The 19279-nt window shown below is 34.5% G+C and overlaps 5 protein-coding genes across 7 annotated transcripts; 2 read left to right on the top strand and 3 right to left on the bottom strand.

Annotated features, from left to right (window-relative positions):
• Positions 1-36: 36 nt before the first annotated feature.
• LOC123207533 lies at positions 37-2598 on the bottom strand. The gene is made up of 3 exons (XM_044625043.1): positions 2279-2598; positions 1937-2010; positions 37-769 (listed from the first exon to the last, which is right to left on the bottom strand). Exons 1-3 carry the CDS (start codon positions 2405-2407, stop codon positions 247-249), a joined length of 726 nt encoding a protein of 241 aa, XP_044480978.1. The 5' UTR covers positions 2408-2598; the 3' UTR covers positions 37-246.
• Positions 2599-5530: 2932 nt separating this feature from the next.
• Positions 5531-7191, bottom strand: LOC123207523. The gene has a single exon (XM_044625025.1). The coding sequence runs from the start codon at positions 7112-7114 to the stop codon at positions 5771-5773; it is 1344 nt and encodes a 447-aa protein (XP_044480960.1). The 5' UTR covers positions 7115-7191; the 3' UTR covers positions 5531-5770.
• A 279-nt stretch (positions 7192-7470) lies between these two features.
• Positions 7471-8313, top strand: LOC123207525 (ribosomal protein S14, mitochondrial-like). The gene is made up of 2 exons (XM_044625028.1): positions 7471-7631; positions 7705-8313. The coding sequence occupies exons 1-2, from the start codon at positions 7558-7560 to the stop codon at positions 8021-8023; spliced, it is 393 nt and encodes a 130-aa protein (XP_044480963.1). The 5' UTR covers positions 7471-7557; the 3' UTR covers positions 8024-8313.
• A 1576-nt stretch (positions 8314-9889) lies between these two features.
• LOC123207522 (CTP synthase-like) lies at positions 9890-17571 on the top strand. 3 transcript variants are annotated; one of them, XM_044625022.1, is made up of 24 exons: positions 9894-10299; positions 10644-10723; positions 10876-10962; positions 11056-11106; positions 11205-11322; positions 11407-11463; positions 11826-11890; positions 12527-12610; positions 12830-12880; positions 12968-13030; positions 13131-13177; positions 13511-13580; positions 13728-13790; positions 13908-13997; positions 14095-14133; positions 14453-14602; positions 14689-14766; positions 14864-14949; positions 15231-15279; positions 15380-15460; positions 15728-15821; positions 15955-16014; positions 16306-16424; positions 17275-17571. In XM_044625022.1, the coding sequence occupies exons 1-23, from the start codon at positions 10182-10184 to the stop codon at positions 16368-16370; spliced, it is 1746 nt and encodes a 581-aa protein (XP_044480957.1). In that variant the 5' UTR covers positions 9894-10181; the 3' UTR covers positions 16371-16424; positions 17275-17571. The 3 variants fall into 3 exon arrangements, with proteins under 3 accessions (XP_044480959.1, XP_044480957.1, XP_044480958.1); XM_044625024.1 differs by lacking the exon at positions 12527-12610 and having other exon boundaries at positions 9890-10299; XM_044625023.1 differs by lacking the exon at positions 15955-16014 and having other exon boundaries at positions 9906-10299.
• Positions 17532-18337, bottom strand: LOC123207524. The gene has a single exon (XM_044625027.1). It carries the CDS (start codon positions 18193-18195, stop codon positions 17677-17679), a length of 519 nt encoding a protein of 172 aa, XP_044480962.1. The 5' UTR covers positions 18196-18337; the 3' UTR covers positions 17532-17676.
• Between the last annotated feature and the right edge of the window lie 942 nt (positions 18338-19279).

The raw sequence follows: 19279 nt of genomic DNA, 5'->3' as shown, positions 1-19279 counted from the left end.
GGGTAAATATACGTGATCGATTTACGACATAAAGGATTTGAAAATCGGTCAGGTTAGAAGCTCAACATTAACGGATTACTGAGGTAAACAAGTGTATCGCTAGTTACAAGCCTCATCTATTTTCTATGCAATGGAGACTAGAGATACACCGAGGAAAGCCATCCACCTGCTACCAAAAAAAAAAATTTTCAAAAACTCACAAAATGAGGGTTAGCACAGATTTGAAGAATTCGGTTCCTGAAGCATTTAGCCCCGAGACTCTTGTGCTTTCATATTCAAGTTTAGCACTCTGCACGATTTCTCCTGACTAAATTCAGGCTCTGACATTGGCAGTGAAGAACACTCAATCTGATACTCCCTCTCATCAACTAAAGACTTGATATATGAGCACGGCTGCTCCTCAACAGGTTCCTGTTCAAAAGATGGCATGCCAGGAGGCTGTGTTCTCGTCTGCACAGACCTCAAGAGCGCAGCTCTCCTCAAGTCAGCTGAGTAGCATATATCACTAGGTGATGATGGGAACCGGCCCTCAGAATCCGAGCCTCGCTGACGTGGCTGTGAGCCACTAACAGAACAGTTATGTGAAGGATATGAACTGGTAGAAGGAGCAGAAGAGAACCCACTCAGTGGCCTCTGGTACCTGTGCGGAGAAATTGGACGGGTGGGCAGGCTATCACTTTGGGATAAGCAATTGTGTATATGGGCCTCGCAAAATCTTGAGTCATCAGAATCTTCAGACATTGGTGAATACTGCATGGGAAGTTCATCCCTGGATACATACAATTCAAAAAATCATAATGAGTGCGATGGGACGACTCAACATAGTAAACAAGAATTATTACTGAAGATAGGCAGAAAAGAATTTGTCTTTAGAAAATAGACAACAGCTGAGTGTGGCTCATTATTTGCATGGTTAGATAGGGTGCAAATGAACCACAGTTTGAAGATGGCTCATTATCAAATATGGTTCAGATATTCATTTTCAAAGGAACAAGTTAAGAAAGTGACTTTTCACAAACTAGTTGCTCACTAACTACTCGAAAGATTAGTCTATTAGAAGATGTTGCCTACCTACTCTTACAGATGCAAGATCCAATTCATTTCTATGGTAGCAATATTCTTCCTCACACAATCATAAATGATGAGAACCTTGATTCATTCTAGCACCACTGGTTGTGGGTCACATAATAAACCAAGACTATCACATAAAAAATGATAATCCACAATACTAGTCCATTGGATAATGTCATCTTATAAACCATGACTTGATCCACTTTTATCATATGTGAGGTCACCACACAAATCACATGCAAACATTATAGCTAAACTAATACAGCATTTGCTAGCACACATGCACGGCAAGGAAATCTAACAAAAATATTCCTACAACTTTCTCCTTCAGAAACTTGCACTTAATTAGACTTGTCAATAAGTGTTTGTTCAGGGACTGCACAATCAGGAAAATGAATTTTGGCATCTCACACAATGAAGGTTAATAATCAGTACAACAATAAGCCGTCCTACATTGCCCCAGAACTTCACAATCACATCAGCTAGGAGAACCCATAATGATACCTTTCTCAAGGCAGCATAGGGCCACTGGACACTCCAAAATGAGAAATCTCAGCTCAAATAAATCAGATACTAGAGCTCACACCCTCATTTCATTGACATGCAATTACATTCTTGCCAACCCCATAAACTTATAGAAAACAGAGTGTAAAGTGTCATTACCATGTAAGAGTCGGCTTATTTTAATTATCTGCTTCAAGGAAAACGTCTTTCAGCCAAATGACAAATACAGTAGATTGAAATTTCTCTACAACCGAAGCGAGGTTGGTGTCTCTAACTCAATTCAAACCCACCATTCCTAATCAGTGATTTTCATTTTTAATTGTTAGCTGCAACATAAGATTAAGATAGATAGTTCTCATACCTGGCCGGCGATTCCATGAGATTCTCTGAAAGTGGATCTCCGACAGTTAATCCATTTAAGCTGGAAGCCATTATCTGCACAAATAAAGTTTCCCCGATAAATACGTTTTAACTGTAGGATAAACTAACTAGATATCTGAAACTGAAACCATCAATCCCGTAAAAAAAAATCCCGAAACTTTGAGAGATAACATCGACAGCCAAAAACTAAAAATTAAAAAAAGTTCTCATACAACAAAAAGAAAAAAGAGGGCACAAAATGCGAATCCCTTGATAACCCAGAATTAATAAAATTAAGAAAACCCTATAAAAAAATGAAAATTAAGAAAAAAGAGGCACAAACTTCGCTTAGGTAACGCTTGTGAGAGCGAAGATTGTCAAGATAAACTTCATCCTCTGGATCTCTACTTCGCTTCCCAGTTGAGGATGGAGATGATGTTGACGTAGTAGTCGAGTTCGATTCTGAACCCATCTTCAATTACCTTCATCTCATTTCATTTTAATTTTACATCAATTAACGAAATATTTACTAAATCTCCGCCATGGAGACAGACACAGGTATCTATGTGCTATGTTTTCTTCTATGCTTACGCACAAGGGAAATGAGAAAAAAAACTACGTTCTTCTGTTTCCTTTTTTTGTCGGTGAGTAGCGTTTTTCTATTTCGTTTTTTAAAGAAAATAGCTGGTAGAAAGAACCGCTCCATCTCCGGGCCTGGAATAAACGACGTCGCTTTCTTGGTATTGTAATTGTACAACTCGATTGCCTGGAATGGCAAAACATTGGCAAAAAGTAGAGAAATATGGTACAATTTTTTTTTTTGGTTAACCGAGATTTATCTATATTTATTAGATAAATAAATTTAAATTATAGTAATAAAATTTAAAATTATTATATTAGATAAATTAAAGTTTTTATAAATGTGATAAAAATTTATATTTATAAATTAAAATTTTATAAAGATAATAAAAATTCAAACTCAAATCTATAACTCTTGTATTAAATAAATTAAAATTTTATAAATATAATAAAGACTTAAACTTGAATTTTTATTTCAAAATTTTTAATAAATCATTAATTTTATTAACCCTTATGTCAAATGTAGTGTAAATCATTTAATTAAGGTTAGATTCGAATTGAGTCGAGTTCAAACTCAATTAAGGCTGACTTGTTTTGGACTCGATCGAATTGAATTTGAGCTCGACTCGTTTTTTTAATCAAAATGACATCGTTTTGTATCAAAAATTTTAATTAAAAAATCTAATGAGTTGCTTGAATTTGAGCTCGACTAAGGCCAGTGTGGCATTGTTTAATCAGTTATCCAATGAATCAATTATTTTAATTCTGCTTTGGTAATATATATGGCTCAACCACTCTTCTGCTGTATTTGTTGAATATCAGATTAGATTCGAATCGAATCAATTTAAATTTAAGCTCGATCGAATTCAACTAAGGTTAGCTTATTTCAAACTCGATCCAACTGAGTTCAAACTGACTCAACTCAAATCTAACCCTATATTCAACAAATACAACAGAAGAGTGGTTGAGCCATATAAGTTAGCGGAGCAGAACCAAAATAATTGATTCATTGGATAACTGATTAAACAATGCCACACTCAATCTCTTGTCCTTATCGAAGACGACGAATCCTTCAAATGTTTTTTCTGATTTCAACTCATTGAGTTCTATTGGCTGGAGTTGCGCGTGTCCATGGCGGTTATCAGAAAGTCATCGCAGCGTCATGAAATTCCAAAATGAAAACTGAATCCTGAGTTACCAGTGGATCACAAGGCTGGGCTCAACACCACCACCGTCCAAATTTCTGAGTCTTACTATGATTACCAACTTTTAAAAACCACAAACTAAACTCCTGTAGGTTTATTCTATAACAGTCGCCGGATAAATATAGGCTTTATTACAGTCAATTAATTGGAAGGCTGTACTAGAGAGAGTAGAGTAAGGATGAGTGTGTTGGACTTTTGGGCACACAATAATGCAGTGGGGACCTCGCCTGATTATACCAATAATATTATCGTCTCTTAAAAGCCAAAAGAGTTTTTTCCCAAGGTACGATATAAATATGAACCGAAATCTGTTAAGTAATAAAAAAACTAACCTTTTATTCACAGATGATTAAAATTAATCTAAAAATATTAATTTTAAAAATAAAATTATTATTTAATTAATAATATATTAAAAATGATAAAATATTATCTATTTTTTTTATAAATTTAGAAAACTAACTGTTTCTCCTTAAACTTTACAAAATCCCATCTCTTTCTGACAATTTTTCTTTGACCTTTTCTTCCTCCAATTATCTTCTCTAGAGTCTTCGTCTTTAACAAAAATAACGTCTTCATCACATTTGATGACGATGTTGTCCTCATCATTGATACATTTTCGCCAAAAACAAAAACTTTGGAGAAAGGGAAAGGAAGAGAAGATCATCAAAGAGAGAAAGATGATTGGAGAAAACTCACTAAAAATGGATACCTAGCAAGAGGGAAAATAAGATTTTTTAAAGTTTAATTCTGAAAAAAATTGTTAATTTTTTAAATCTAAAGAAAAAATAGATTATATTTTATAATTTTTAATATATTATCGATTTTACCTTAGAACTAATTTTTTATGTTAATTTTAATTATTCATAAGTGAAAATTTGAGTTTTTAATACTTTAACAAATATTAATTTGAGTTTGCAGCATACCTTTGGTGGGAATATATCTTTCGGCCCTCTTAAATTGTCGAAAGTATCTTTCATGGTAATTATAATATCTAATAGAATATAAAATTACTTGCTACTCTTTCCAAACCTAAGAAACAAAACAAATAACCCATATTTGCCTACCAAAAGCAAACTTTATTAAGTCCAAAATATTTACCTAAATCAAAAGTTTTAACCTTGCCCATTTTCATATATTTATACTTTCTGTTTGCCACTCAAACTAAGAAAAATTTGTATTAAGAAAACCCAAACCAGAAAGGACACATAGAAACCCTTTGAAGGCTGTGACTGTCATATCCATACCGAACAATACAGAAGTCACCCTCGTGGGGCTAATTAGATACAATCTAAATTTGACATGGATATTGGATAATACTAGACACTTAACAGCTCGCCGAACAAAAACAAGCCCATCTGGGCCAGCTAAATGAAGAAGATTGCCAGAGATTAATTCACAAAAATGTCACATCTACCGTAAGCAATAATGTTAAGGGTCCTTTAATTCTAAAATTTAAAAATTAATTTAATAATTTATCTCCGGTTATTTTATTTAATTTCTGATATATTAAATAATATAAATACAAATAAATTATTATTTTTATTTTAAATATTAAAATATTATCAAAATAATCTTGATTTTATTATAATTAATTATTAATTTTTTTAAAAAATAAATTTATTTTTAATTAATATAATAAATAATATAAAAATATTTAAATAAAATAATTTATTAATATTTTTTGTTATTTTAATCAAAATTAATAATTATTTATACTTATTAAATTTTATCAAATATAATTATTATTTATATTTAATAATATTTTAAATATTCTATCTTAAAAATAGAATCTTTATTTTGATAATAACACATTCACCAAACCAACCCTAAAGGTAAAGGGCATTAATATCAAGTACTTCAATATTCCATCAGCTTAAGAAGCAAAATCACAACACGATGATTCCAAACATAACTTCTCCCCTGGATAAAAACGTTAAGAATTCTAAAAAGTAATACAGCCGATACAAATATATTACATCATAATAATTATTTAATAATACGATAAGCGAAGCATATGTACAAACAATTAAGAAGTTCATCGGGTGACATGACTACCTCGACGAGACCGGGTTCAGTGTCTTGGCCAATCCATTGAGCGCACCGTATCCTTTGGAACTAAACCCCAAGCAACCAAACAGACCTTGCCTGTACGGCAAGTAAGTCCTCTTCTTCAACTCCTCAGCTTGAGCTCTATTCGCCGTGTAATGTAACTCGTGCGCTGACAGCGGGACTCTGCGTTTGGCTACACCGTTAGCCGATTTCCCTTTAACCGTTTTCCTAGTCGAGCCTTGCTCGTTTCGCTTCTGCTTCTGCTTCTGCTTCTGCTTTTGCTTCTGATCGTCCTGCACTTCAACAGGAGGATGAGGAGGAGGGTTCTCTTCTTTAGATAGAGTTAAATCAGAAGAAGTGCGTTTCCTATCTTTGGGAGAGAAAGAAATTGAAGACCAGAACTTCTCCTTTCCATTTCCTCTTCCTTCACTTTTGCTTCTGTACAAAAGGTCTTTTAAAAATATCCATTTCTTCGAGTTCCTACCAGAAGACGAAGACCTGGAGGAAGAAGCAGAACATGATGGTGTCGTTTCATTTGATACAGCTTCGCTCTCTTTTCTCTCCACATACTCTTGCAACTCTTCAACATTTTCACTAATATCTCTCTCAACGTTAATATCCTCTTCGTGCCACTGAAACTCTTGATTTCTTAACGGCGACAGAGATCTGGCTTTTCTGTGGAGAGATCTAGAACGAAGCTTAAGATCTCTCCCTCTTTTCACCGACTCTTCCACGTCTTTATGATCACCCATTTCATCCTCTTCAACGTCCAGATCTATAAGAGGAACCAAGATCTGAGGTCTCTGCAAGTGAGACGAAAGCCTCATGGGCCTAATCTGACCATTCAAAAACAGCTCATCAGCCGAGCTCATTGATCCTGCGGCTAAAAAACCATTGCTCGAGAACCGAGAAGAGAACTCAAACTCGAAGTCAGACTGAGTCGACAAGATGGATGACTCAGCGGAATGACGCGAAGCTGAAGAAACCGAAGATAGCACAAAATGCATTGGACTGGCCGGCGCACTGAAGAAGTAGCCACTTGTGACGGTTCCATGGCCCGGACTTGAAGGAGCGCTAACGTAGGGCGTCGAACATGTTGAGTCCAAGTCTTCATTGAAACGCTGCGTTTCGATAGAGCCATCACTAGGTTCTGGCTCGTCATTTTTTGGGTTAGGATTGGGAAGAAGAACCATTATAGAAAACGGAAGAGTTGAAAGGAAGATGGTGGCCGTTGCGGGGGTGAGAGAAGTAACTAGTGGCTTGTGCGACAAGCAATTATTGTGCTGCAGACTGCAGTGTGCAGAGAGAGCGCTCTGAACGAGGAGAATGCATGTGCATTTGTGCATGTGATCCCTCTCTTATGCAAGACTCATCACCCATCATCATCATCATCATCAGTGGGTACATTGCACTTCCTGCGTCCATTTCTTTTTCAATAGCACTGTATATATAATTTATAAACATAGTTTCATACGTAAATAATAATATATTATTATATAATTAAATATTATTTAATTTTTAATTATTATTTATATAATTATATAATAATATATAATTATTTATATATAAAATTATATACATAATACAACCTTTTTTTTCTTTTTTCAATTATAGTTTCCATATTCCCCTGTCTTTCTATTTTTAAATTAAAAGCCGAGGCTTTATTTTGGGCTTGGGCCACTTGATGGGCTTCTATCGATCTGTTACAGTCGGTCATCCAAATTAAGATAATCGCAAAACCCTGCTCCTCTATTCGTCCGAGACGAATCGTCTCTCCCACTGACAACAGATGAATCTGTCTGCATCCATGGCTCTCGCCCGGCAAAACATCTTCAGCATGACTTCCCAGTGCGTGAACTTCTGGTAATTTCATAGTTTCGCTGTATTTTTTTTTTTTTTTCTGTATAGGAAAAACTTCATATGCTTTTGAATTCAGGAGGAGCATGAGTACGGTTTCGGAGAAGCGAAATATAGAGGACCACAAACGCAGATTGCTTTCTGCTAAATATGAATTGAAGCGAAAGCTTTACAAAGCTCTTCACAGAGATACCGATCTTCCTTCTGAGATCCGAGAGAAATATCTCTGTAAGTTGTCTCAGTTGCCAAGAAACAGTTCCTTCACACGAGTAAGAAACCGTTGTATATTCACTGGCCGACCTCGTGCCGTATACGAGAAATTTCGAATGTCTCGTATTGTTTTTCGTAGTTTAGCATCCCAAGGTCTTTTGAATGGCATCAAGAAGGCTTCTTGGTAGACTGAGGTTTGCGGCTTTTTCGCAAGCAAGGTAGAATCCTTTTATGGTCGGCTTATACTTTGAAAGATCTGATTCAATAATCTCAATTCGCCCCTTTATAGAGTTTTTGGGGCTGTCATACTTTTGATTTTATTGTCTATTTTGGCTCTTTTAACTTTTGTTGCTTCATAATACCCATTAGTATTGTATCACATACTAAAATTTTTACTCGGAGTCGGGATTTTTTTTCCGGGTAAATGGAACATGAATTGTGATTTTAAGTAATATCAGAGATGAGTTTGGAAGTAAAATCAATTTCATTTGTTTATAATAATTTCTAGATTTGATTGCAATCCTCTTCATTTTGCATATTTCCTCAGTGATTGTCAATCTCCTTTTTCTTCTTCATCTTGTCTTGTTGCTCCGCTCTTGTTGTGTTTCTCATTCTTAATGTTGTGAATGGCTCCCGCCTGCGAACACAATTATCTTCCAATTGTATGGAATCACTTTAGCAACAGATTTTGCCAGTCTACTGTTATTATTGTCAGAGTTGAGTTTGTTCCATGATTCTTTTACTGTAATGACTTATGTATGCATCTGTGTAGCCCCGAATTTTTACCTTTATTTTGTGATTGCTTTGGCTGTCCCAACTTTGATATTGTTCTACTTTTCCCGATCACCTGGAGATTGCTAGCAATAGAGTTAGGTGGATATGTTAGTGAAGGAACAAATATGGCCTTCCCAAAACTTTCTCGATCCTTTCTTTTAATCCGATACTGATGAATTTCAAAGAATTATGTAAAATTTCAGTGTTGGAGGTATAAGAATTTTTTGTTTATGGCTTTAGACAGTTTCTCTTCTGGAACCTCTTGCTTGTAATATTTTTGTGTGGAATTAACAAATCATCCGAAGATTTGTGTGGGATAAGCTGTTCATCAAGCAACTAGTATGGAGACTCTAACTCTGTGAGACCATGGTACTGGATAAGTTTATGTTATTTTCCATTATAAACAAATGGGGAAGCCGTACTACTTTATTACGTTCCTACTATAATTTGATGAACATTATAATTTCTTCATTATTAAGAGAATTTGGGCAAGGCAACTTGGTGAAGAAAAAGTAATAGATAAATTTCTTTGTCTAGTCAATAAACCACTTTATGGAGGCCTGATTCAATCAGCTATAGGTTTTGATTTCTCTTTTTATCCTTTTAAAGGAACCGTATTTCAGCTGGATAGTCCTTTCAGAATTGAATATTTTTATTCTTCTAAAGCGACCGAATTTGGGTTTGATTTTGATATGTAAGTGATGGATCTCAATCCCATATTATCGAATTAAGGATTTCATATTTTTTGTCACTCAAATTTATCTTTTGGGCCCTGCTGGTTTTGAAATCTTAATAGCTACGTTAAGAAGTGCATTTCCGGGTAGAGAGATGTGAATGAGTGTCTTACACGGGATGAAAGTCGCATACGGTAGTCTATTTTTCTCTACCGTTTCCAAAGGGTTCTGGTTTGGATGCTCTTTTCTTCTGTTATGCACCTGAGCTTGAGCTGCTGTTTATAATTATCTCTTCAGCCAATTAAAGTGCTTATTCAGTCTTAGGAAAATGCATGGGATAATACCTTCGTTTATTCTACCGCGATAGCACCATGCACGTTTAAGAATCAAAAAAGGGTGGAGCCAGTTGAAGCATATAAATCAATGATGTCGGAATCCTAATGACGTAACCAGTAAAAGGCAAAAGAAATATCAACAAGTTGCGGGCATCTTTTGTAAGAATATGCCTATGGTCAATAAAAAAATTTTTATTAGTAAAAGATTATGGTTGAAAGTAAAACATATATTTAGTCTTTATTAAATAAATTTAATTTTAATTCTAGATTAGAAAGGAGTTTTGACTAATCAAAAGAAAGCCAAAAGACAGATGCTGTAAATGTTCACGTGGCAGCATAGAGTTGATCTATAAGGCGGCGTTGATTGAAAGCCAAAACTTCCAAAATTTTTCTTTCTAGGTTTGTTTAAAAGCGAAAAGCGACCTTTTCAGGAGCCAAGGAGGGGGCTCGTGTGCAATCTTCTTCTTTAATCTTTTCCCGCTAACACATAAGCATAAACACTTGGTCTACAAACCACAGAGATACATTTGAGACTAGTACTGTAATAGCTCAAAATACAGAAGATGAAGTTCGTCCTGGTTACAGGAGGAGTAGTGAGTGGTCTGGGTAAAGGCGTCACAGCCAGCAGCATAGGTGTCGTCCTCAAGGCCTGCGGTCTTCGAGTCACTTCCATCAAAATTGGTTCTCTTCTCTGCTCTTCCTTTTCTTTTTTTTAATTTCTGATATCATTTTTGTGCAAAATTTTTGTTGGAATCCGATTTTTTTTTTTTTTTGAAAGCGTTGTTGCTTTACTAAATTTAATATTTGTGCTCGAGGTTGGTTTAGTTTGCTTCATTTCATATTGGAAGTCTGTGTTTGTCTTTCATTTTCAGTTATTTAATTGCTTTTTCTATGAACTCACTAATTTTTTTCTTGTTTTGAACCTTAACCGGAATCTTTATCGGAACTATTCCTTTTGTTTTAAGTTCATTATTTAGTTTTCTTTTTGCATGTCAATTGTTGTAACTATCTTTTATCTCTGGCAGATCCTTACCTTAATACGGACGCTGGTACCATGTCTCCCTTCGAACATGGGGAAGTTTTTGTTCTTGACGATGGTGGAGAGGTTTTCCCTTATCCTTCGATATAAATTTTACTTGTCAAGAAGTTTTAATAGTATACACTCTGGCATACATGATAATTTCGGAAGTTATGGATATAATATATCAAGCAGTATGCTACAAGTTATCACTTTATTTATTTATTTATTTTATATAGGTGGATTTAGATTTGGGTAACTATGAACGATTCCTGGATGTTACTCTTACTAGAGATAACAACATCACCACTGGAAAGATATATCAGGTGCTTGAATTTATAAATATAAATGAGAATGTATGAAGTCCACTTAATTGTTTGTGTTACTAAAAACAACCAATCTTCTTCACTTTAAATCAGTCTGTCCTTGAGAAGGAACGCAGAGGTGATTATCTTGGAAAGACAGTTCAGGTAATGCTTCTTATGCTGAAAAATGTTTTTCTTATATTTTAATTGTATTAAAAAAACACTGGTGACTTAGATTTTTGCCACTCTTGGGTGGATTCCAGGTGGTTCCACACATCACAGACGCCGTCAAGAATTGGATTGAGTCTGTTGCTGCTATTCCTGTGGATGGTAAAGAGGGACCGGCAGATGTTTGTGTGATTGAGTTGGGGGGAACTGTTGGTAAGAGTTTCCTGATACAAAAGAGACTTATGGTGCACAAAAAATTGGTGATTTCTTGTTTTGGTTGACACTTGTTTTTTCCAGGGGACATTGAATCAATGCCATTCATTGAGGCTTTGCGACAGCTATCTTTTTCAGTTGGTAAGTTGCGCTTATTATGATAAATTTATGTGTTATTTAGATTCATATAGACACTTAATTATGTCCTGTACATTTTTAAGAAGTCTAATGAAATATGATGTATTATTTACATGATGGTATAATTGATTTTGATTGAATGGTTTAATAATTGGGTTATCATTATATGTGGATGATTTTGTGCCACATAGATGAATCTTTCCAATTTTTTAGATGTATTAATGCAATATTTTACTGTTCACCAATTTAATGGAAACTCAGAAATTATTTCTTTGATGTGCAATCATGTGCTTTTCATATGCACTGGGTTATAATCTCCAACATATTTTGCAGTGTTTTCTTACTTTAACTTTCTATTCCCTCAGGTCCAGATAACTTTTGTCTCATTCACGTGAGCCTAATACCTGTGCTGGGTGTCGTTGGCGAGCAAGTAATACTCCATAATTTTCTGCAAACATTTATATGAGATATGCAATATATTAGGATCTCAAGTACAAGGTATGAGATTTGGATCCCATATCAAGAAGTACGAGCTTCTAGAGTGAGATTTATATGGTTTTGGGTTATCCAATCTCAATAACTAGCTTTTGAGGTGTGGTTTTTCCAAGGTTCATATCATTTGGTATCAAAGCCACCATCATGTCTCTCAGTTGCAATCGTGCGGCGCAGATGATAACACCAACATTGTAGTGTTCACCTCAGGCTAGTCGGAAGCTAGCACATAATTAGCCTACGTGGGCGCCGGGGCTGCAGAGCGTGATGGTATGTTAGGATCTCAAGTACAAAGTATGAGACTTGGATCCTACATTGGAAAATATGAGCTTCTGGTGTGGATTTTATATGACTTTGGACTTTTCAATTTCAACAGCTAGTTTTTTAAGTATGGTTCTTCCAAAGTTCATACCACAATATTTTCTTTGTTCATATTGTCCTATTGTTTATAATATTACTTGAAATTCATTATATATTTGCCTTGAAATTGTTTCTTTTTTCAGTATTTGGCTCATTATTCTCTCATTCTTGCTTTATTCTCTTTAATTTTTCTCTGTCACATTTTTTTCATTAGAAAACTAAGCCTACACAGCACAGTGTTAGGGAATTGAGAGCATTAGGGTTGACACCTCATTTGTTGGCATGTCGCTCTGCCCAGGTTCATCTCTTTCCTTGTCTGTTACCCACATGCATGTGATGTTTTATATTGATAACAACCGTTTGCTTTATTGTGGTTTAGATGCACCAAATTATTGTGCTACCTAATTATTGGTTGGGATAATATGATTTAAATTTTATGTGTTCTAATCCAAATCGTCTCAATAGTTAAAACGATGGTTAACACTTGAAATTTCTTTAATTGGCTATCCTATTGCAGCCTTTGTTGGCAAATACAAAGGAGAAACTTTCTCAGTTCTGCCATGTCCCGGTAAATTGTGTTGAAGTTTGTTTCTTTGACTTTTGATCAGATTCTGTTTAATTGATTTGTCATCTTATATTTTATGGTTTCTCCCAGATTGCTAATATTCTCAATATTCATGATGTTCCAAACATTTGGCACATTCCTCTCTTACTTCGAGTGCGTTTACTGACTCTTCTATGGTTCCTCCTAAACTAATTGTTTCCTGTTTGTTTTATCAACATCCAATTAATATTTTTGATATGGGTATTTTTTTCAGAATCAAAATGCTCATCATTCAATTCTACAACAGCTAAATTTGCTCAGGTCAGTGTTTGTTTCAACTTTTTTCTCTATGATAAGACATTAATTTTCAGATCAGAGCCTTTACTGACCTCAGAAGTTTTCAGAGAAATGAATCTAAGGGAAGCAATCTATGTGATGCTGTCTAACAACTTTTCTATCTGTTTTTTGTGCCTGTTCATACACAAACATGGGTTGGTGCATTGATTATATCTGTAATTAGTTTCCATGTTTGGGTTGCCACCAATCAAACTTAATTAAATATTTAAAGAGCAAGACATTGCTATTTTGGGAAAACTAGACACTCAAGGCAGCACAGTTGATTTGTTTACTAACAGATTCAATTACCCGTTTCAGCATTGCTGCACCTCCAGATTTACAAGCTTGGACAAAGATGGCCGAGACTTTTGACAATATCACCAATTCTGTTAGTAATACTTTATTTATAACTTAATCATTTTTTAGCCTGAAGGCAACCTTATCCATATATGTTATAATGTATATGGTTAGCTTGTAATCCTTATATTGAATATTCTTCTCTTGTACTTGAGACAAAAACATGCTGTTATGACAGGTGAGGATTGCTATGGTTGGAAAGTATGTTGGCCTTGCAGACTCGTATCTGTCTGTTGTGAAGGTATGCTTTTTATATTTTTAACTTTGCTTTTAACTTTGAGCTAGGTAGTCTGGTTAGGTTGCTTAGTGTATAGTCTACACATAACAAACTTTCTTATGGCTATGCTTATGAGTGCAGGCCCTTCTGCATGCCTGCATTGCATGTTCCCTGAAGCCATCAATTGAATGGATTGCAGCTTCTGATCTTGAAGATGATAGTGCAAACTTGGTACTAAACAGTACCATTTGCATTCATGTTGATCTTTTGTTCTTGTATATTTTTTAAATAATATAAACTTGTATAATTCTTTTGTCTGCATTTGCAGACACCTGAAGCACATGCTACTGCTTGGGAGACTTTGAGGGTAAGCCTTATGGCAATTTTATTTCTTTGCTTATCTTATTCAGCTTAATTCTGATCAGATTATATATTTTAAGACCAACCAGAATGACTCTGTCGAATTCCCAAAATGGTGCCATATTTGGATTTGTTGATCACTTTTGTAGTGAGCTTTACGCACACTGACATTCAGATTTCTGAGCTGTTCTAGCTTTTTTTTCATTTTTTAATAATTTTTTTAGACAAAGAATCTCCCCAATATAATTTTATTTGTGTAATGGTCTTAGAAAAGATCTTGAAGTATTTATGTATTTTATACTAATAGTGGTAACCATTTGTTGCAGAATGCAGAATGTGTCTTAGTTCCTGGAGGATTTGGAGATCGTGGTGTGCGAGGAATGATATTGGCTGCAAAGTATGCTAGAGAGAATAATATACCCTATCTTGGGATATGCTTGGGCATGCAGATTTCTGTAATTGAGTTTGCTAGATCTGTGAGTGGTTTGATTTTTCTGTTCACTGTTCATTTTTAGATCATTTGGTAGCCATTCTCTGATTGCCTCTAGTTAATTGTTTCTAGGTTCTGGGTTTAGAAAGGGCAAACAGTGCAGAGTTTGATACCCAGAGTCCAGATCATGTTGTTATTTTCATGCCTGAGGTTGGAATTCTACTGCTCACCTAATTTTTCTATTTATTGTGATATGTTACACTTACCTCACAAACTATATTATCTATTGTTTTGTATCCATATGCAGGGTTCGAGAACTCATATGGGAAGCACAATGAGACTAGGTTCTCGAAAAACGCTATTTCAGACCCATGATTGCATTTCTTCAAAATTGTATGTGATTTGCTACTTTCCAATTTCAGGAAGTTTGCTTTAATGCAATATAGAATTTTACCATTCATTCTTTTCCATATTTCTTTATTACACTACATCAATGCATGCTGGAGCCATTACTGGACCTTAGGGAACCCATGTGGTGGACCTTAGGCCACTAGGATAGTCTTGTCATCCATTTTTGCTGCTTATCAGTCAGTAACTTGCTATCCAAAGAGGATAGTTCGATGTGTTCTCATTTACTGCTATGCATGCCCACTGTAGTTTCTCTTGCTTGCTAGGTATTCTAATCCAGAATATGTGAATGAACGGCATCGCCACAGATATGAGGTCAGTTTTAAAATCCACTCTTAAAGGGGCAAAGCTGTTTGGTGTACTGTGTGCATAATTTCTGGTTTGCACTATGATGCTTTGGTCCTGTTTGCCGCAGGTGAACCCAGAGGTAGTTGGGTTTCTTGAAGAAGCTGGCCTAAAATTTGTAGGGAAGGATGAAACTGGAAAACGAATGGAGGTGGGTATTCTTCTCTGGTGATAAAAATCCAGGCTAAACCTGAAACATGTTTGTGATATGACGAAGTTGAATCAGTCATAATATTTAAACTGTGATTGCCTTTGATAACTAATATTCATTTTTATTGGTGCCATCCCCTTCACATGCATTGAGGGTTAATGAGCTTGGGCATATTTTGTTGGTTTTGTTTGCTAGATTGAGAAGTTAGTTTGTGCTTAACCCAAATTATTCAATTTTGAAGTTCTGTTCTTCTGTTCATTTCTGCAGATTTTGGAGCTTCCAGGTCATCCATATTATGTAGGAGTTCAGTTCCATCCAGAGTTCAAATCACGACCTGGGAGGCCATCTCCTCTGTTTTTAGGTACTTATTATTCTATGTATGAGCCTTCTTCTCCATTCTATTTTATATCCTCTCCTAGAACCCACATTGTATTCCATGGTGTACAGAATTCATCACAGTATCGTTGGGTTAATCTTATATTTCATTTTTGTAGATAAAGGAAGGATCAAGGGAGACTGTGAAGGTTATCTCCCTTGTGTGGTTGGAAGCATTGGTTTTCTTCTAATTCTTTCGCTAGTCTTTCCCTTTAAAAATAGGAGATATTTATAAAGAATAATTTTGAGCGAAAATAGTGTAATAATATGTCTTAACATTTGGGACCATTCTTTCACTAACTTTTAATCAAAAGATTATTGAAGATAACCGGTTTATTTTATTGATAGCATTTAAAAGAGAACAGGGTGGTAGTTGAAGTAGACGTGTTGACCTGTGCTTTTATATGGGAGGCTATGTAGGGCAGTGTAAATATCTACATCCAGTTAACAAAATGCCGTTGCAATTGCAGGTTTGATATTGGCGGCAACAAAGCAGTTGGAAGCCTATCTTAATACACATCAGAACGGAAGTTGATCTGCAACTTTTTACTATCTAGAGGTTTCTACATCATGTTCTTACAGTTAATAGGTAAGCCAGTTCTGAAGGAACAAACAATCTGAGGAATTCTTAGCATTTCTTGCCTTCTTTCATACAAAATATAAGTTAGGCTTAATTTAGTGCCTGTTTAGTATAGTTTATTTAATCTAGAATATTGGATTATCAGATTAAATAATCAATTATGACATGTTTAGGATAGTTTATGTAATTAATTTAATTGTGGATTATAAACATATTTTTAGATTATTAAAGTTATAATCCGAAAGTTAGTAGATTAAATAAGCTTTCAACCAAATTCCAAAAACTTTCAAATAACTTAGATGTATTTTACTCGTTTTATTTATTATAAATAAACTTATTTTTTTCCTTTTTCATTACAATCTAATGTTCCATGTTTTTTATTATTAGAAAGTATAAATTTGAAAAAATATTTTCTAAAAATAATTTATTAAAGTTAGTAAAATTTGTTGAGCTCAAGCGAGTTTAGCTCAAATATATTCCTAACATTTTGCTTAAGCATTTGGTTTGAAACATCTTACACTTCAAACCCTAATAATATGATTGATCATCATTAGAATTAGTGATGTGTGGGTTGGTAATTCATAAATCTAGAGTGTGTTTCCTTGCACATAAATTAGCAGGGATGCAACTGAGGCTTGTAAGTCTCAGGGCGATGCCCAGTTCTTTTATTAGAATCGTGTCATCTGTATTCAGAACGTATTTTATGTTGATAAGCTCAAAGAGGTGCATGTTTTATAGTGGATTAATGTTCATGGATGTTGATTCTTCTATGTAGTTGCATTTAGAAGCAAACTTACCATGCACCATTTCAGCGCAAAGCTCCGATTTCTTTTTTATTTTATTTTCTTTTTATGTGCAGGTTGTGATACAGTGCTTTGAATTTTTCTTCCCTATCCATCCTTCATTTAGATATCATATGCAAGCCACACTCCCAGTATGAAGAATTGGGGTGTGTTTAAGAAAATTTTGTTGTACTTTAGTTACTCTTTTGTATTTCAATTTCAGAATTTTGTTCCCGTTTTCGATTGATTTTCGTCCGGGGCGGGAAAAAAGTTGTAAGAATGTGTTATGTGATGTTCAACCCTCTTGCCAAGTGCAAATTGATTAACTCTGAAATTAAATAATTTAATGAATTATATATTCACTCTCTTGAAAATACATACATAAATGGTTTATTTGTAAACAGTTGAGCACAATAAAAGCTTTTATCTACAAAATGACGAAATAATGAACAAATTACTAGAAGAAACAGATGGTGAACTCAAGTTGTGGTTTTATTTAGGCTCTCATTGTACTCCAAATATGAAATCTGTCTTTGCATTTTGATTTGTTCATAAAACTTAGCTATGAACTCCTCCGCTCTCAGATCAATTCCTTGTTCCTCTAATGGAATTTTCTCTTCTTCTACTACTTGTTCTTCATTTTCCAAGTAACTCTTTCTTCCATAATCGTAACCATCTCCATCTTCATCATCATCATCAAGATCAAAATCATAATCAAAGTCAACTGGCGGGTCTATGCAAGGAATAAGAAATCTCATGGAAGCTAGACGATGCATCTTCACTTTGAAAATGGGTGTCTTGTCAAAGGAAAGCTCCCGCTCTCCATAATAAATTTGGTCTGGTGGAGTATTGTGACCTAAACTTCTGATGAATTTTGGAAGCACACGTAGTTCCATCATCAAACGTCTCTTAAACAATCCCCCTTTTCTTGCCCATAACAATGCTGCACGTAACAAGTTCCATGCTCTACGAGAAACATCACCATTTTTCTTCGGCATCTTCTTAGTGATAGTTGCAAATAAGCAGAACTAAGCTGAAAAAAGTTTGAATTTGTAGCTGTAATTTCGAGAAGAAAGAACAAAGCTTAAAAGATGATTGGTGTTTAATTTTGCAGTGATGGTAATGATGCAGAGCGTGAAGCTACTTAATACGAATAAATTCTGATAATACGCGGAGAGAGAAAGTGTGGGCGGTGCAGCCTGCTGGTTTCCGGTTGTACCTGTACACGGGAAAATCACGTTGGAATTCTATTGTTTCCAAATCTACCCTTGCAGGAGTAATTATGTGTGTAAGTCGTTCTGGAAGCCTGAGGTCATTGTGGTCATATGCTAAATGTGAACATAAAGTCAGGATACCTTCAGTTGGGTTTTGTTTTTTCAGATTTAGCTTGTAAGTCTGCACAAGTAAAGATTAGTTGTGAAGCAAAAGAGAATCCTAAGCTCTTGATTAATGTTTGAATCATACTCCAAACCGTGTTTTACTAAACTAATCACTGAATTATAAATTTCGTCTTTATTTTTTAATAAATAATATTATATATATAAATAATAATATATCATCATATTATTAAATTATTAAAAATTAAAAATAAATAATATCTAATCTTATAGTAATATATCATTATTTATATATAAAATTATTTATATAAATTATACATATAATTTTATTATTTTTTAGTTATAATATTCCCGATGTAAATCTTTTTATAAACAAGCACAAAATTCGCAACTTTACACAATTAGGTCAATGAATTGGGGGTCATCAGCCGACTTTGCTTTAAAATTGAACTGAATCTGGTTCACTTGTAACAAAAATAAAACAATCAATTAAGTAAAGTTAAAATGAGACAGCTTAGATGATAAAATTTGGGAAAAAGGTGTACGATTTGGTTCAAACAAAAAAAATAGACAAAATTATTTAAAAATTATGGTTTTGATTAACAAATTTTTTAAAAATAATTTTTAATTTGAGTTATAGTTTAGATTATTTTCAAATTAAACAAAACAACATTGGCTTTTAAAAGTGGAAACATGCCCCTACAAGATGGTTCGGATAACTAAAACATGGGTTTTTAAAGTGAAA

The sequence above is a fragment of the Mangifera indica genome, unplaced genomic scaffold (assembly GCF_011075055.1).
Source record: "Mangifera indica cultivar Alphonso unplaced genomic scaffold, CATAS_Mindica_2.1 Un_0085, whole genome shotgun sequence".
Classification (NCBI taxonomy): Eukaryota; Viridiplantae; Streptophyta; class Magnoliopsida; order Sapindales; family Anacardiaceae; genus Mangifera; species Mangifera indica.
Note: the sequence above shows the minus strand (reverse complement) of the source record. Positions and strands in the feature narration are given on the sequence as shown.

Bases quoted from the DNA above. Each gene is read 5' to 3' on its own strand.
- LOC123207533 (XM_044625043.1), bottom strand. From the start codon at position 2,407: ATGGGTTCAGAATCGAACTCGACTACTACGTCAACATCATCTCCATCC. The intron at 2,011-2,278 runs GTTTGTGCCTCT...TTATTTGTGCAG, and splicing joins ACAAGCGTTACCTAAGCGAA to ATAATGGCTTCCAGCTTAAA. The intron at 770-1,936 runs GTATGAGAACTA...GTATGTATCCAG, and splicing joins CTCATGGAATCGCCGGCCAG to GGATGAACTTCCCATGCAGT.
- LOC123207523 (XM_044625025.1), bottom strand. From the start codon at position 7,114: ATGCACAAATGCACATGCATTCTCCTCGTTCAGAGCGCTCTCTCTGCA.
- LOC123207525 (XM_044625028.1), top strand. From the start codon at position 7,558: ATGAATCTGTCTGCATCCATGGCTCTCGCCCGGCAAAACATCTTCAGC. The intron at 7,632-7,704 runs GTAATTTCATAG...TTTTGAATTCAG, and splicing joins TCCCAGTGCGTGAACTTCTG to GAGGAGCATGAGTACGGTTT.
- LOC123207522 (XM_044625022.1), top strand. From the start codon at position 10,182: ATGAAGTTCGTCCTGGTTACAGGAGGAGTAGTGAGTGGTCTGGGTAAA. The intron at 10,963-11,055 runs GTGCTTGAATTT...ACTTTAAATCAG, and splicing joins CCACTGGAAAGATATATCAG to TCTGTCCTTGAGAAGGAACG. The intron at 13,998-14,094 runs GTACTAAACAGT...CTGCATTTGCAG, and splicing joins AAGATGATAGTGCAAACTTG to ACACCTGAAGCACATGCTAC.
- LOC123207524 (XM_044625027.1), bottom strand. From the start codon at position 18,195: ATGCCGAAGAAAAATGGTGATGTTTCTCGTAGAGCATGGAACTTGTTA.